The 15,423-nt window shown below is 54.7% G+C and overlaps 2 protein-coding genes across 2 annotated transcripts; one reads left to right on the forward strand and one right to left on the reverse strand.

Moving 5' to 3' along the window:
- Positions 1-1,303: 1,303 nt before the first annotated feature.
- On the forward strand, positions 1,304-4,251 carry LOC148220486 (uncharacterized). The gene is made up of 4 exons (XM_088155318.1): positions 1,304-1,614; positions 2,445-2,615; positions 3,134-3,369; positions 4,011-4,251. The coding sequence occupies exons 1-4, from the start codon at positions 1,315-1,317 to the stop codon at positions 4,228-4,230; spliced, it is 927 nt and encodes a 308-aa protein (XP_088011444.1). The 5' UTR covers positions 1,304-1,314; the 3' UTR covers positions 4,231-4,251.
- Positions 4,252-5,937: 1,686 nt separating this feature from the next.
- Positions 5,938-14,651, reverse strand: LOC148220487 (kallikrein-14-like). The gene is made up of 11 exons (XM_088155341.1): positions 14,586-14,651; positions 14,143-14,206; positions 10,781-10,943; positions 8,952-9,003; positions 8,427-8,674; positions 8,270-8,331; positions 8,141-8,175; positions 7,717-7,854; positions 7,435-7,485; positions 7,309-7,329; positions 5,938-6,048 (listed from the first exon to the last, which is right to left on the reverse strand). The coding sequence occupies exons 1-11, from the start codon at positions 14,649-14,651 to the stop codon at positions 5,938-5,940; spliced, it is 1,011 nt and encodes a 336-aa protein (XP_088011467.1).
- Between the last annotated feature and the right edge of the window lie 772 nt (positions 14,652-15,423).

Raw genomic sequence — 15,423 nt, forward strand, 5'->3', positions numbered from 1 at the left:
TGGATTTTTGGGGTCATTTTGGGGATTTTTTGGGATTTTTGGAGGGAATTTTGGGGGTTTTTGGGGGGGGTTGGGGATTTTTTGGGGGGAAATTTTGGGGCGTTTTTTGGGGATAATTTTGGGATGTTTTGGGGGGATTTTTGGGATTTTTCTGGATTTTTTTAGGGAAGTTTTGGGGTTTTTTGGGTCTTTTTTGGGGGGAATTTTGGGGTTTTTTAGGGGAATTTTGGGGTTTTTTGGGGTGGATTTTGGGGGATTTTTAGAATTTTTTGGGATGATTTTGGGGGAATTTTTTGGGGGGATTTTGGGGCATTTTTGGGGTGGATTTTTTAGGGGAATTTTGGGTTTTTTGGGGGGAATTTTGGGTTTTTTGTGGGAATTTTTGGGGGTTTTTCCGGTGGGTTTTGGGGGATTTTTTGGGGGAATTTTTGGGATTTTTTTAGGGGAATTTTGGGATTTTTTGGGATAATTTTGAGGGATTTGGGGGTTTTTGGGTCTTTTTGGGGGGAATTTGGGGAATTTTTGGGATTTTTTGGGGGATCTTTTAGGGGAATTTTTGGGGTTTCTGGGGAATTTTGGGGTTTTTTGGGTCATTTTTGGGGGCATTTTTGGGATTTTTTGGGATAGTTTTTGGGGAATTTGGGGATTTTTTTAGGGAAATTTTGGGGGTTTGGGGGTCTTTTTGGGGGGACTTTTTAGGGGATTTTTGGGGGGATTTTTGGGATAATTTTGGCGATTTTTTAGGGGAATTTTGGGGGTTTTGGGGGTCATTTTTGGGCATTTTGGGGGTTTTTTGGGGAAAATTTGGGGGGATTTGGGGGTTTTTTGGGTCTTTTTTAGGGGGAATTTTGTATTTTTGGGGGGAATTCTGGGGTTTTTGGGGATTTTTAGGGCATTTTGGGGGTTTTTTGGGGGGGATTTTGCGTGTTTTTGGGGGGAATTTGGGGATTTTTTGGGGGATTTTTTTGGGGGAATTTTGGGGATTTGGGGGTTTTTTAGGGCATTTTGGGGGGGATTTGGGGTCTTTTTGGGGGGAATTTGGGGATTTTTTGGGGAATTTTGGGGTTTTGGGGGATTTTTAGGGCATTTTTGGGGGGATTTTGGGTCTTTTTTGGGGGAATTTTGAGGGAATTTTTGGGGGGATTTTTTAGGGGAATTTTTGGGGTTTCTGGGGAATTTTGGGATTTTTTGGGGAATTTTGGGGGATTTTGGGTCATTTTGGGGGTGGATTTGGGAATTATTTGGGATATTATGGGATGTTTGGGGGTCTATTATGGGATGTTGGGGTCTATTATGGATGTTTTGGGGTCTATTATGGGATGTTGGGGTCTATTATGGGATGTTTTGGGGTCTATTATGGGATGGTTGGGGTCTATTATGGGATGTTTGGGGTCTATTATGGGATGTTTTGGGTCTGTTATGGGATGTTGGGGTCTATTATGGGATGTTGGGGTCTATTATGGGATGTTTTGGGGTCTATTATGGGATGTTTTGGGGTCCTATTATGGGATGTTTTGGGTGTCCCCCCCCCAGCTGTGGCTCCAGCACCGCCTGCGGTTCCTGAGCGCGGCCACGAGGGGGCGGCGAGCGGCGCTGGGAGCCCTGCAGGAACAGGTGGGGAACGGACCAGTATGGACCAGTATGGACCAGTATGGACCAGTATAGACCAGTATGGACCAGTCTGGACCAGTATGGACCAGTATAGACCAGTCTGGACCAGTATGGACCAGTATAGACCAGTATAAACCAGTACGGACCAGTATGGACCAGTATGGACCAGTATAGACCAGTATGGACCAGTATGGACCAGTATGGACCAGTATAGACCAGTCTGGACCAGTATGGACCAGTATAAACCAGTATGGACCAGTATGAACCAGTACAGACCAGTATAAACCACTCTGGACCAGTATAGACTATTATGAACCAGTACAGACCACTATAGACCAGTATGGACCAGTATAGATAAGAACAAACCAGTATAGACCAGTATAAAGCAGTATGGACCAGTACAGACCAGTGACCCCCCAGTAACCCCTCAGTGCCCTCCCAGTGCTCCCAGTTTGTCCCAGCCCCTCCCAGTAACCCCAAATCCCAAACCAGTCCCTCCCAATCCATCCCAGTTTATCCCAGTTCCCTCCCCGTCACCCCAATCCCCTCCCAGTCCCCTCCCAGTTCAATCCCAGTCCCTCCCAGTTCCCATTATTCCATTCCCAATCCCTCCCCGTCCATCCCAGTCCCTCCCAGTATAACCCAGTAACCCCAATCCCTCTCCCAGTCCATCCCAGTTCCCTCCCAGTTCCCTCCCAGTCCATCCCAGTCTCTCCCAGTTCCCATTTTCCCATTCCCAGTCTATCCCAGTTCCCTCCCAGTGTCCCCAATCCCCTCCCAATCCCCTCCCAGTATATCCCAGTGTGCTCACGGCTCTCTCTGATTGGCTGCAGGCGGTGGGCGTGGCCCGGGCGGGGCTGGGCTCGGCCCCGCCCTCCCTGGAGGGGGAGGGGCGGCGTCGGCGCCGGGCACTGGGAGCACTGGGAGCACTGGGAGAGCCCCTCCCCCCACCCGCCGCCCCTCCCCCACTGCGGGAAATGGAGCGAGAGCTGGGGGCCCGACAGGTGGGGGAGGGGCGGGGATGAGGGGGGAGGGGCCCGACAGGTGGGGGAGGGGCGGGGGATGGGGGAGGGGCTTAAATACAGGGGGCTGGGTGGGGGAGGGGCTTGATTGGTGGGGGGAGGGGCTTGGGATTGGGGAGGGGCTTAAATAGAAGGGGAGGGGGCTGAGGGGGGAGGGGCTTAAAGAGTGGGGGTGGGGCCCGAAGGGGAGGGGCTTGGAAATGGGGGCGGGGTCAAAGAGTGGGGGAGGGGCTTGGAAATGGGGGAGGGGCTCAAAGGGGAGGGGGAGGGGCTTTAAAAGGGGGAGGGGTCAAAGAGTGGGGGAGGGGCTTTAAAGGGGGGGCTGAGGGGAGGGGGAGGGGCTTAAATAGAGGGGGAGGGGTCTGAGGGGGGAGGGGCTTAAAGAGCGGGGGTGGGGCCTGAAGGGGGGGGCTCAGAGAGTGGGGGAGGGGTCTGAGGGGTGGGGGGAGGGGCCGGTCCGTGAGTGGGCGTGTCCTCAGCCCCTCCCCCCCGTCCCGCAGGGGGCGCTGCTCTCCCGCGCCGCCATCTTGAAGCAGCAGCTCCGCCAGGGGGCGCTGAGGGCGCGCTGGGGGGCGGGGCCGGCGCCGGGGGCGTGGCCGGAAGCGGAAGCGCCGCCCCCGCCCCTCCCCCCCGCCGAGGGCGTGGCCGAGCTCCTGGCGCGGCTGCGATTGGTCAGCGCCGGCTGCCGGCAGCGAATCAGGGCCTGGCCCCGCCTCCAGGAACTGCTCGGCCAATGGTGGGAGGGGGAGGGGCTTAAAGGGGTGGGGAGGGGCTGGAAGGCGTGGGGGAGGGGCTTAAAGGGGGAGGGGGTGTAAGGGGTGGGGGAGGGGCTTGAGGGAGGGGGCTTAAAGGGGTGGGGAGGGGATGGAAGGAGTGGGGGAGGGGCTTAAATTGTGGGGGAGGGGCTTGAGGGAAGGGGGGTTGGAAGAGGGGGAGGGGCTGGAAGGGTGGGGGAGGGGCTGGAGAAAAGGGAGGGGCTGAAAGATGTGGGGGAGGGGCTTAAAGGGGGAGGGGTTGTAAGGGGTGGGGGAGGGGCTTGAGGGAAGGGGCTTAAAGGGGTGGGGGAGGGGATGGAAGGAGTGGGGGAGGGGCTGGAAGGAGTGGGGGAGGGGCTGGAAGGAGTGGGGGAGGGGCTTGAGGAAAGGGAGGGGTTTAAATAGGTGGGGGAGGGGCTGGAAGTGGGGGAGGGGCTTCAAGGGGTGGGGGAGGGGCTCGAGGGGTGGGGGAGGGGCTTGGATTAAGAGGGAGAAGCTTCAGGGGTGGGGGAGGGGCTTTCCCAAAAGGGGGGCGTGGCCTAAGAGGAGGGGGAGGGGCTTTTAAAAAACCTCTTCCCATCCAAGCCCCGCCCCCTTTTTTCTAACCCCTCCCCCCCCCCAGGTGGTCTCAGCCGGCTCAGTGGACCCTGGCCACGCCCCCAGGCCACGCCCCCTTCTCCATTGGCTGCAGCGCTGGAGGGAGGCGGCCCGAGCCCTGCAGGCCACGCCCACCCCGCCGGAGGCCACGCCCATCCCGCCGGAGGCCACGCCCACCGAGGAGGGGGAGGGGGAGGAGCAAAGGGGCGAGGCCCCGCCCCCCTGAGGGGCTCCGGAGGCTCTGATTGGTCGGGAATAAAAAAGAGCAGCAGGAAAAGGGGGCGTGGCCTGGGTGTGGTCAATGGGGGGAACCAAAATGGGGGAAAAATGGGGGAAAATGGGACCCAAAAATGGGGGGAAAATGGAATAAAAAATGGGGGGAAATGGGGCAAAAATGGACCAAAATTGACCCAAAATGGGACCCAAAATGGGGCAAAAATGGGGGAAAAAGGGACCCAAAAATGGGGGAAATGGGACCAAAAATGGGGGAAAATGGGGCAAAAATGGACCCAAAATGGGGAAAAAGGGACCCAAAATGGACCCAAAAAGGGACCCAAAATGGGGCAAAAATGAAACAAAAAGGGACCCAAAAATGGGGGAAAATGGGGCAAAAAGGGGGCAAAAATGGAATAAAAAATGGGACCAAAAATGGGGGGAAAGGGAACAAAAAGGGACCCAAAATGGGGCAAAAATGACCCAAAATGGGACCAAAATGGACCCAAAATGGGACCCAAAATGGACCCAAAATGACCCAAAATGGGACCAAAATGACCCAAAATGGGACCAAAATGGACCCAAAATGGGATCCAAAATGACCCAAAATGGGATCCAAAATGACCCAAAATGGCTCCGTGGCACCCCCAGCTCATCCCAGTTCCATCCCAGTCCAAACCAGTCCAAACCAGTTCCCGCCATTCAATTCCTTTTTTTTAAACATTTTTCTTTATTTGCTCAAATTTCTTCCAACTCTCAATGCCCGGCGGCCACTGGAGGTCACTGGTGGCCACTGGTGGCTACTGGTGGTCACTGCTGGTCACTGGAGGTCACTGGTGGCTACTGGTGGTCACTGGAGGTCACTGGGGGTCACTGGGGGTCACTGGAGGTCACTGGTGGCCACTGCTGGTCACTGGTGGCCACTGGTCACTGGAGGTCACTGGAGGTCACTGGGGGTCACTGGAGGTCACTGGTGGCCACTGCTGGTCACTGGTGGCCACTGGTCACTGGAGGTCACTGGAGGTCACTGGTGGCCACTCATGGTCACTGGTGGCCACTCATGGTCACTGGTGGTCACTGGAGGTCACTGGTGGCCACTCATGGTCACTGGTGGTCACTGGTGGTCACTGGAGGTCACTGGTGGTCACTGGAGGTCACTGGTGGTCACTGGTGGTCACTGGTGGTCACTGGTGGCCACTCATGGTCAGTGGTCACTGTGGGTCAGTCCGTGGTCACAGTGGCCAGTGGTCACTCAGTGGTCACTCAGGGTCACTCATTGGTCACTCAGTGGTCACAGTCAGTGGTCAGTGGTCACTCAGGGTCACTCAGTGGTCACCGATGACTCTCCGGATCCAGGTGCCTGGCCCGGCACACGTTGCTGTACACACCTGGGTGGCCGCGCTGGGCACTCAGTGGTCACAGTCAGTGGTCACAGTCAGTGGTCACAGTCAGTGGTCAGTGGTCACTCTCAGTGGTCAGTGGTCACTCAGTGGTCAGTGGTCACTCAGGGTCACTCAGTGGTCACCGATGACCCGTCGGATCCAGGTGCTGGCCCGGCACACGTTGCTGTACACACCTGGGTGGCCGCGCTGGGCACTCAGTGGTCACAGTCAGTGGTCAGTGGTCACAGTCAGTGGTCACTCAGTGGTCAGTGGTCACTCTCAGTGGTCAGTGGTCACTCTCAGTGGTCAGTGGTCACAGTCAGTGGTCACTCAGTGGTCAGTGGTCACTCTCAGTGGTCAGTGGTCACCGATGACCCGTCGGATCCAGGTGCTGGCCCGGCACACGTTGCTGTACACACCTGGGTGGCCGCGCTGGCCGCACACGGCCATGCCCCAGGACACGACGCCCTGCAGGAATCCCCACACACCAACGGACCCCCGGAGTCCCCCTGCACAGGTGAGACACGGGAGACAGGTGAGATACAGGTGAGACACGGGAGACACAGGTGAGACACGGGAGACACAGGTGAGACACGGGAGACACAGGTGAGACACAGGGGAGACAGGTGAGACAGGTGAGACACAGACAGGTGAGACACGGGAGACAGGTGAGACACAGACAGGTGAGATACAGACAGGTGAGACACGGGAGACAGGTGAGACACAGACAGGTGAGACAGGGGAGACACAGGTGAGACACAGACAGGTGAGACACAGACAGGGTGAGACACAGGTGAGATACAGGTGAGACACAGACAGTGAGACACAGGTGAGATACAGGTGAGACACAGACAGGTGAGACGCAGGTGAGACACGGGAGACACAGGGGAGGGAGGTGAGACATGGAGAGGTGAGGGACAGGTGAGAGGGGGAGACAGGTGAGATAAAGGTGAGACAGGACAGAAGTGTGATATGGGTGAGACAGGTGAGATGTGATATGGGTGAGACAGGTGAGACACGGGGAGACAGCTGAGACACGTGAGATAGGTGAGATGTGGACAGGTGAGATACAGGTGAGAGAAATACAGGTGACACAGGTGTGGGACAGGTGAGGGTCAGGTGAGACATGAGACACACCTGGGGATAACTATGAGCACACTCAGGCACACCTGGGGACATCTAGGGACACACCTGGGACACACCTGGGACCACACCTGGGGACACACCTCAGACACACCTGTCATATCTGTCACACCTGGGACACATTTGGGGCACACCTGTCATACCTGGGGACACCTGGGGCACACCTGTGGCTCTCACCTGGCAGGAGTCGATGCCACCCTGGGGCACACCTGTCATACCTGGGGACACCTGGGGCACACCTGTCATACCTGGGACACACCTGGGACACCTCAGACACACCTGGGGCACACCTGTCACACCTGTGAGTCTCACCTGGCAGGAGTCGACGCCGCCCTGGGGCACACCTGGGACACCTCAGACACACCTGGGGACACACCTGTCACACCTGAGACACACCTCAGACACACCTGGGACACCTCAGACACACCTGGGGCACACCTGTCCCACCTGAGTCTCACCTGCAGGAGTCGACGCCGCCCTGGGGCACACCTGGGACACACCTGGGGATATCTGGGACACCTCAGACACACCTGGGGACACACCTGTCATACCTGGGGACACACCTGTCACACCTGTGAGTCTCACCTGGCAGGAGTCGATGCCGCCCTGGGGCACACCTGGGACACCTCAGACACACCTGGGACACCTCAGACACACCTGGGACACACCTGTCATACCTGGGGACACACCTGTCACACCTGTGAGTCTCACCTGGCAGGAGTTGACGCCGCCCTGGGGCACACCTGTCATACCTGTCCACACCTGGGACACCTCAGACACACCTGGGGACACCTCAGACACACCTGGGGACACACCTGTCATACCTGGGGACACACCTGTCACACCTGGGGGTCTCACCTGGCAGGAGTCGACGCCGCCCTGGGGCACACCTGTCATACCTGTCACACCTGGGACACCTCAGACACACCTGGGACACCTCAGACACACCTGGGGACACACCTGGGACACACCTGTCACACCTGGGGGTCTCACCTGGCAGGAGTCGACGCCGCCCTGGGGCACACCTGCACAGAACATGTTGCGGGTGACGGCGCTGCCGTAGGCCGCGGGCGCACTGCTCGGGGGCCACGGTCTGCACCTGAGCACACTGCAGGTCCCGCGGGAGCTTGGCTGCACAGGTGAGCACAGGTGAGCACAGGTGAGCACAGGTGAGACAGGTGAGAGAAAAAAAAAAAATCCCCATTTTTTGGGTCAATTGAACCCAAAATTTCCCGGGATTTTCCCCATTTTGGGGTCATTCCCAGCCCCAAAGGTGATGGTGGGACCCCAAACACCTGCACAGGTGAGGGACAGGTGAGCACAGGTGAGGGACAGGTGAAGCACAGGTGAGGTGGGACCCCAAAATTCCCGGGATTTCCCCATTCCAGCCCCACTCCGGGAGCTGCTCAGGACTCACCTGGCCAGGTGAGGGCGCCTCAGCCCCTGTCACACCTGGGACACACCTGGGGTACACCTGGGGCTCACCTGGGACCTCACCTGTGCCATCCCACCCCCCACACACCTGTGCCCAGGTGTGCCCAGGTACCTCCAGGTGACTTGGTGGTGCCCCAGCCGCTGACGCTGCAGTTCTGGCCGGCCCGGGGACACCTGGGGACACCTGGGGACACACCTGGGACCTCACCTGGGACCTCACCTGTGCCATCCCACCCCCCCCACACCTGTGCCCAGGTGTGCCCAGGTACCTCCAGGTGACTTGGTGGTGCCCCAGCCGCTGACGCTGCAGTTCTGGCCGGCGCGGGGGACACCTGGTGGCCACGCGGATTTTCTTGACGTGGGGCCCGAAGCGCACAGGTGAGTCCAGGTGTAGCAGCATGAAGTCGTTGTCGTTGCGCCGGGGGTTGTAGCCGGGGTGCACCTGCAGGCGGGAAACGCGGCGCACCTGGCCCGTACCTGCCCGCAAGGTGTTGGTCCGATCAGCACCTGCAGGTCCCTGTGTGAGAGAGGACAGGTGAGATGTGAATAACAGGACAGGTGAGATGGATCTCAATGGGACAGGTGAGACAGGACAGGTGAGATGGATCTCAATGGACAGGTGAGATGGGACAGGTGAGATGGATCTCAATGGGACAGGTGAGATGGGACAGGTGAGACAGGACAGGTGAGATGGGAATAACAGGACAGGTGAGATGGATCTCAATGGGACAGGTGAGATGGATCTCAAAGGGACAGGTGAGACGGGACAGGTGAGATGGGACAGGTGAGCACACCTGGCCCGTACCTGCCCGCAAGGTGTTGGTCCCGATCAGCACCTGCAAGTCCCTGTGGGGACAGGTGAGAGGGGACAGGTGAGATGGATCTCACTGGGACAGGTGAGACAGGACAGGTGAGATAGGACAGGTGAGAGGGGACAGGTGAGATGGATCTCACTGGGACAGGTGAGACAGGACAGGTGATATTGAAGAGGTGAGACAAAACACCTTGGGACAGGTGAGAGGGAATAATGGGACAGGTGAGATGGGTCAGCACAGGTGAGGTGGAACGTGTCACCACCCAGCCAGGTGTGCCCAGGTGTACCCAGGTGTGTTTCTATCCTGCTCAGGTGTGCCCAGATGGACCCCCAGTGTGCCCAGGTATGTCTCAGGTGTGTCTATAGATCTCTCAGGTGCCCCCAGGTGTGTCTCACCTGAGCGGCTGCCTGCAGTGCGCCGCTGTCAGCACCCACTGCGCCCCCACCAGGTGTGTCTATAGATATCCCAGGTGTGCCCAGGTGTGTCTATAGATATTCCAGGTGTGCCCAGGTGTGCCCAGGTGTATCCCAGGTGTGCCCAGGTGTGCCCAGGTGTACCCAGGTGTATCTCAGGTGTGCCCAGGTGTGCCCAGGTGTATCTCAGGTGTACCCAGGTGTGCCCAGGTGTGCCCAGGTGTACCCAGGTGTATCTCAGGTGTGCCCAGGTGTTTCAGGTGTGTCTCACCTGAGCAGCTGCCTGCAGTGCACCGCTGTCAGCACCCACTGCGCCCCCACCAGGTGTGTCTATAGATATCCCAGGTGTGCCCAGGTGTGTCTATAGATATCTCAGGTGTGCCCAGGTGTATCTCAGGTGTGTCCAGGTGTACCCAGGTGTACCCAGGTGTACCCAGGTGTGTCTATAGATATCCCAGGTGTGCTCAGGTGTATCTCAGGTGTACCCAGGTGTACCCAGGTGTGCCAGGTGTACCCAGGTGTGCCCAGGTGTATCCCAAGTGTACCCAGGTGTATCTCAGGTTTGCCCAGGTGTGTCTATAGATATCCCAGGTGTGCCCAGGTGTATCCCAGGTGTACCCAGGTGTATCTCAGGTTTGCCCAGGTGTGTCTATAGATATCCCAGGTGTGCCCAGGTGTATCCCAGGTGTACCCAGGTGTATCTCAGGTTTGCCCAGGTGTGTCTATAGATATCCCAGGTGTGCCCAGGTGTGTTTCTATCTCACTCAGGTGTATCTCAGGTGTGCCCAGGTGTGCCCAGGTGTGCCCAGGTGTGTTTCTATCTCACTCAGGTGTATCTCAGGTGTGCCCAGGTGTGCCCAGGTGTGCCCAGGTGTGCCCAGGTGCCCCCAGGTGTGTCTCACCTGAGCGGCTGCCTGCAGTGCGCCGCTGTCAGCACCCACTGCGCCCCCACCAGGTGTGTCTATAGATATCCCAGGTATGCCCAGGTGTGCCCAGGTGTGCCCAGGTGTATCTCAGGTGTGCCCAGGTGTCCCCAGGTGTATCTCAGGTGTACCCAGGTGTGCCCAGGTGCCCCCAGGTGTGTCTCACCTGAGCGGCTGCCTGCAGTGCGCCGCTGTCAGCACCCACTGCACCCCCACCAGGTGTGTCTATAGATATCCCAGGTGTGCCCAGGTGTTGGTCTATAGATATCCCAGGTGTGCCCAGGTGTGTCTCACCTGAGCGGCTGCCTGCAGTGCGCCGCTGTCAGCACCCACTGCGCCCCCACCAGGTGTGTCTATAGATATCCCAGGTGTACCCAGGTGTGTCTATAGATATCCCAGGTGTACCCAGGTGTGTCTCAGGTGTACCCAGGTGTATCTCAGGTGTGCCCAGGTGTACCCAGGTGTGTCTCACCTGAGCGGCTGCCTGCAGTGCGCCGCTGTCAGCACCCACTGCGCCCCCACGAGGCTCCCCCCGCACAGGATCTGGCCCCGCTTGGTCAGGGCCACCTGGAACGGGCGCTGGGCAACCGAGCAGGGCCGGCCCCCGACGATCCGCGACTCGTCCTCGTCCGGAACTGCCCCGAATGGAGATTAATTAATAACGGCGGTGATTAATAACGGCGGTGATTAATAACCGGGGTGATTAATAACCGGGGTGATTAATAACGGCGGGAATTAATAACCGGGGTGATTAATAACCGGGGTGATTAATAACCGGGGGTGATTAATAACCGGGGTAATTAATAACGGGGGTAATTAATAACGGGGGTAATTAATAACGGGGGTAATTAATAACGGGGGTAATTAATAACGGGGGTTAATTAATAACGGCGGTAATTAATAACCGGGGTGATTAATAACCGGGGGGTGATTAATAACCGGGGTAATTAATAACGGGGGTAATTAATAACGGGGGTAATTAATAACGGGGGTAATTAATAACGACGTTAATTAATAACGGGGTTAATTAATAACGGCGGTAATTAATAACCGGGGTGATTAATAACCGGGGTGATTAATAACCGGGGTGATTAATAACGGGGACTAATTAATAACGGCGGTGATTAATAACCGGGGTAATTAATAACGGCGGTAATTAATAACGGGGGTAATTAATAACCGGGGTGATTAATAACCGGGGTGATTAATAACCGGGGTGATTAATAACGGGGTAATTAATAACCGGGGTGATTAATAACGGCGGTAATTAATAACGGCGGTGATTAATAACGGGGACTAATTAATAACCGGGGTGATTAATAACCGGGGTGATTAATAACCGGGGTGATTAATAACCGGGGTGATTAATAACGGCGGTGATTAATAACCGGGGTGATTAATAACCGGGGTGATTAATAACGGCGGTAATTAATAACCGGGGTGATTAATAACGGCGGTAATTAATAACGGGGGTAATTAATAACCGGGGTGATTAATAACCGGGGTGATTAATAACGGCGGTAATTAATAAACGCGGGTAATTATAACCGGGGTGATTAATAACCGGGGTGATTAATAACGGGGGTAATTAATAACGGCTGTAATTAATAACGGCGGTAATTAATAACCGGGGTGATTAATAACCGGGGTGATTAATAACGGCGGTAATTAATAACGGCGGTAATTAATAACGGGGTGATTAATAACCGGGGTAATTAATAACGGGGTTAATTAATAACCGGGTTAATTAATAACGGGTTAATTAATAACGGGGACTAATTAATAACGGGGGTTAATTAATAACGGGGGTTAATTAATAACGGGGATTAATAACGGGGATTAATTAATAACGGGGATTAATTAATAACGGGGATTAATAACAACGGGGATTAATTAATAACGGGATTAATTAATAACGGGGATTCATAATGGGGGTTAATAACGGGGATTAATTAATAACGGGGATTAATTAATAACGGGGATTAATAACGGGGATTAATAATGGGGGATTAATAATGGGGATTAATAATGGGGGATTAATAATGGGGGATTAATGGGGGTTAATAATGGGAGTTAATAATGGGGATAAATAATGGGGGATTAATGGGTATTAATAATGGGGATTAATAACGGGGATTAATAACGGGGATTAATAATGGGGATTAATAATGGGGGATTAATAATGGGGGTTAATAATGGGGATAATGGCTGATTAATGGGGATTAATAATGGGGATAAATAATGGGAATAATGGCTAATTAATGGGGATTAATAATGGGGATAAATAATGGGAATAATGGCTAATTAATGGGGATTAATAATGGGGGATAAATAATGGGAGTAATGGTTAATTAATGGGGATTAATAATGGGAATAATGGCTGGTTAATGGGGATTAATAATGGGGATAAATAATGGGAATAATGGCTAATTAATGTGGGATTAATAATGGAATAATGGGGATAAATAATGGGAATAATGGCTAATTAATGGGGATTAATAATGGGAATAATGGGGGATTAATGGGGGATTAATAATGGGGATAAATAATGGGAATAATGGCTAATTAATGGGGGATTAATAGGGAAATAATGGGGAAATAATGGGGAAATTGGGAAAAACGGGAAAAATTGGGAAAAATGGGAAATAATGGGGGGATTAATGGGGGAATTAATGGGGGAAAAACGGGAAAAATTGGGAAAAAATGGGAAAACCTGTGATAAAATAGGGAAAATCGGGAAAATAATGGGGGAAAAATGGGGAAAATGGGGAAAAATGGGAAAAAATGTGGAAAAATGGGAAAAATAATGGGGAAAATGGGAAAAAAACTGGGAAAAACTGTGATAAAATAGGGAAAAATGGGGGAAAATGGGGAATTAATGGGGGAAATAATGGGGGGAAAAACGGGGAAAAAATGGGAAAAATTGGGAAATTGAGAAAATAATGGGGAAAATGGGAAATAAGGGGGAAATAATGGGGAAATTGGGAAAAATGGGAAAAAATAATGGGGGAATAATGGGAAAAATGGGAAAATTGGGAAAAAATGGGGAAAAATGGGGAAAAAATGGGAAATATAATGGGAAAAATGGGAAAAAAATTGGGGAAAATGGGAAAAATAATGGGGAAATAATGGGGAAATTGGGAAATGGGGAAAATTGGGGAAAATGGAAAATAATGGGGAAAAATGGGGAAAAATGGGGAAAACGGGAAAAAATGGGGGAAATATGGGAAAATAATGGGGAAAATGGGAAATAATGGGGGAAAAACGGGAAAAATGGGAAAAATAATGGGAAAGAATGGGGAAATTAATGGGGAAAATTGGGGGAAAACGGGAAAAATGGGGAAAAAATGGGGAAAAAATGGGGAAAAATGGGAAAAACCGTGAGAAAATGGGAAAAATGGGGAGAGAATGGGAAAAATGCGGGGGAAAAGGGGGAAAAAACGGGAATTCTGCTGAAAAAGTGAGGAAATGGGGTGAAAAAAATGTGAAAATGGTGAAAAAAAATGGGTGGGAAAAGGCGAAAAAAACGGCAAAGAAATGAGGGAAAATCGGGGAAAAATTTGTGAGAAAACGGCAAAAAAATGGCCCCAAAAAACGGGGAGGGGGAGGGGAAAAATGGGAGAAATTTTGGGGGGAAAAAAGAGAAATTTGGGATAAAAAAGGAGGAGAAGTTGGGGGGGGGGGGGGGGGGTGGGGAAATCCGGGAGGAAAAATTTTCCAATTTTTGGGTTGGAAATTCCAGCAGGAAACCCCAGAGCGCCCCCGGAAATTCCAGTTTGGGGATCCCGGGGGCATTTCTGGGGTGGAGCCAGGTGTGGTCACGTGACACCTCACCTGGCGGCCCCGACCGGCCAATCAGGTGTACCGGAAGCTGTGACGTCATTGAAATGATCCTCACCTGCACAGGTGAGCTGGGCGGGGTCAGGGGCTCACCTGGGTGGGGTCAGGGCCCCTCACCTGCCCAGGTGAGCTGGGGGGGGGATCAGGGCCCCTCACCTGCCCAGGTGAGCTGGGGGGGGGATCAGGGCCCCTCACCTGCCCAGGTGAGCTGGGGGGGGGGGTCAGGGCCCCTCACCTGCCCAGGTGAGCTGGGGGGGGGATCAGGGCCCCTCACCTGCCCAGGTGAGCTGGGGGGGGGGTCAGGGCCCCTCACCTGCCCAGGTGAGCTGGGGGGGGGGTCAGGGCCCCTCACCTGCCCAGGTGAGCTGGGGGGGGGGGGATCAGGGCCCCTCACCTGCCCAGGTGAGCTGGGGGGGGGGGGGATCAGGGCCCCTCACCTGCCCAGGTGAGCAGCACCTGAGGGCCTGGCGGGGCCAGAGCGGCTCCAGGTGGAATCCGGACATTCTGGCCAGGCCAGGTGGGAGAAGAAGGAGGAGGAATGGGGGGACAGGTGAGGCCGGGGTCACCTGGGGTCACCTGGGGAAAGCGGCTCCTTGATCACCTGGACCCTGTGACCACCTTGAGCACATCACCTGGGCACTGTGATCACCTGAGCTGGGACCACCTGAGCATTGGGACCACCTTGAGAGTGACCACCTGAACCCCGTGACCACCTGGACCTCTTGACCACCTGAATTTTGGGACCACCTTGACCTTGGGACCACCTTGACCGTGACCACGTGGTCTCCTTGACCACCTGGACCTGTGATCACCTTGGCCCCATGATCACCTTGAGAGTGACCACCTGAACTTTGGGGCCACCTGAACCTGTGACCACCTGAACTTTGGAACAACCTGCACCTCGTGACCACCTGAACCCTGTGACCACCTGAACCTGTGATCACCTGAACTTTGGGACCACCTGAACCTGTGACCACCTGGACCCCGTGACCACCTGAACCCCGTGACCACCTGGTTCCTGTGATCACCTGAACTTTGGGACCACCTGGACCTGTGACCACCTGGACCCTGTGACCACCTGAACTTTGGGACCACCTGGTCCCCATGACCACCTGAACCCCGTGACCACCTGAACCTGTGATCACCTGAACCTGTGATCACCTGAACTATGGGACCACCTGAACTTTGGGACCACCTGGACCTGTGACCACCTGAACCTGGGAACACCTGAACCTGTGACCACCTGAACCCCGTGACCACCTGACCATTGGGAAC

Source organism: Sturnus vulgaris, chromosome 37, assembly GCF_052056855.1.
Source record: "Sturnus vulgaris isolate bStuVul1 chromosome 37, bStuVul1.hap1, whole genome shotgun sequence".
Classification (NCBI taxonomy): Eukaryota; Metazoa; Chordata; class Aves; order Passeriformes; family Sturnidae; genus Sturnus; species Sturnus vulgaris.

Excerpts from the sequence above, each read along its gene's own strand:
- LOC148220486 (XM_088155318.1), top strand. The coding sequence starts at position 1,315 with ATGGGATGTTGGGGTCTATTATGGGATGTTTTGGGGTCTATTATGGGA. Across the intron at positions 1,615-2,444 it reads TGGGAGCCCTGCAGGAACAG|GCGGTGGGCGTGGCCCGGGC; the intron begins GTGGGGAACGGA and ends GATTGGCTGCAG. Across the intron at positions 2,616-3,133 it reads GAGAGCTGGGGGCCCGACAG|GGGGCGCTGCTCTCCCGCGC; the intron begins GTGGGGGAGGGG and ends CCCGTCCCGCAG.
- LOC148220487 (XM_088155341.1), bottom strand. The coding sequence starts at position 14,651 with ATGTCCGGATTCCACCTGGAGCCGCTCTGGCCCCGCCAGGCCCTCAGG. Across the intron at positions 9,004-10,780 it reads CACTGCAGGCAGCCGCTCAG|GGACTTGCAGGTGCTGATCG; the intron begins GTGAGACACACC and ends CTGTCCCCACAG. Across the intron at positions 6,049-7,308 it reads GCGGCATCGACTCCTGCCAG|GGCGTCGTGTCCTGGGGCAT; the intron begins GTGAGACTCACA and ends GGATTCCTGCAG.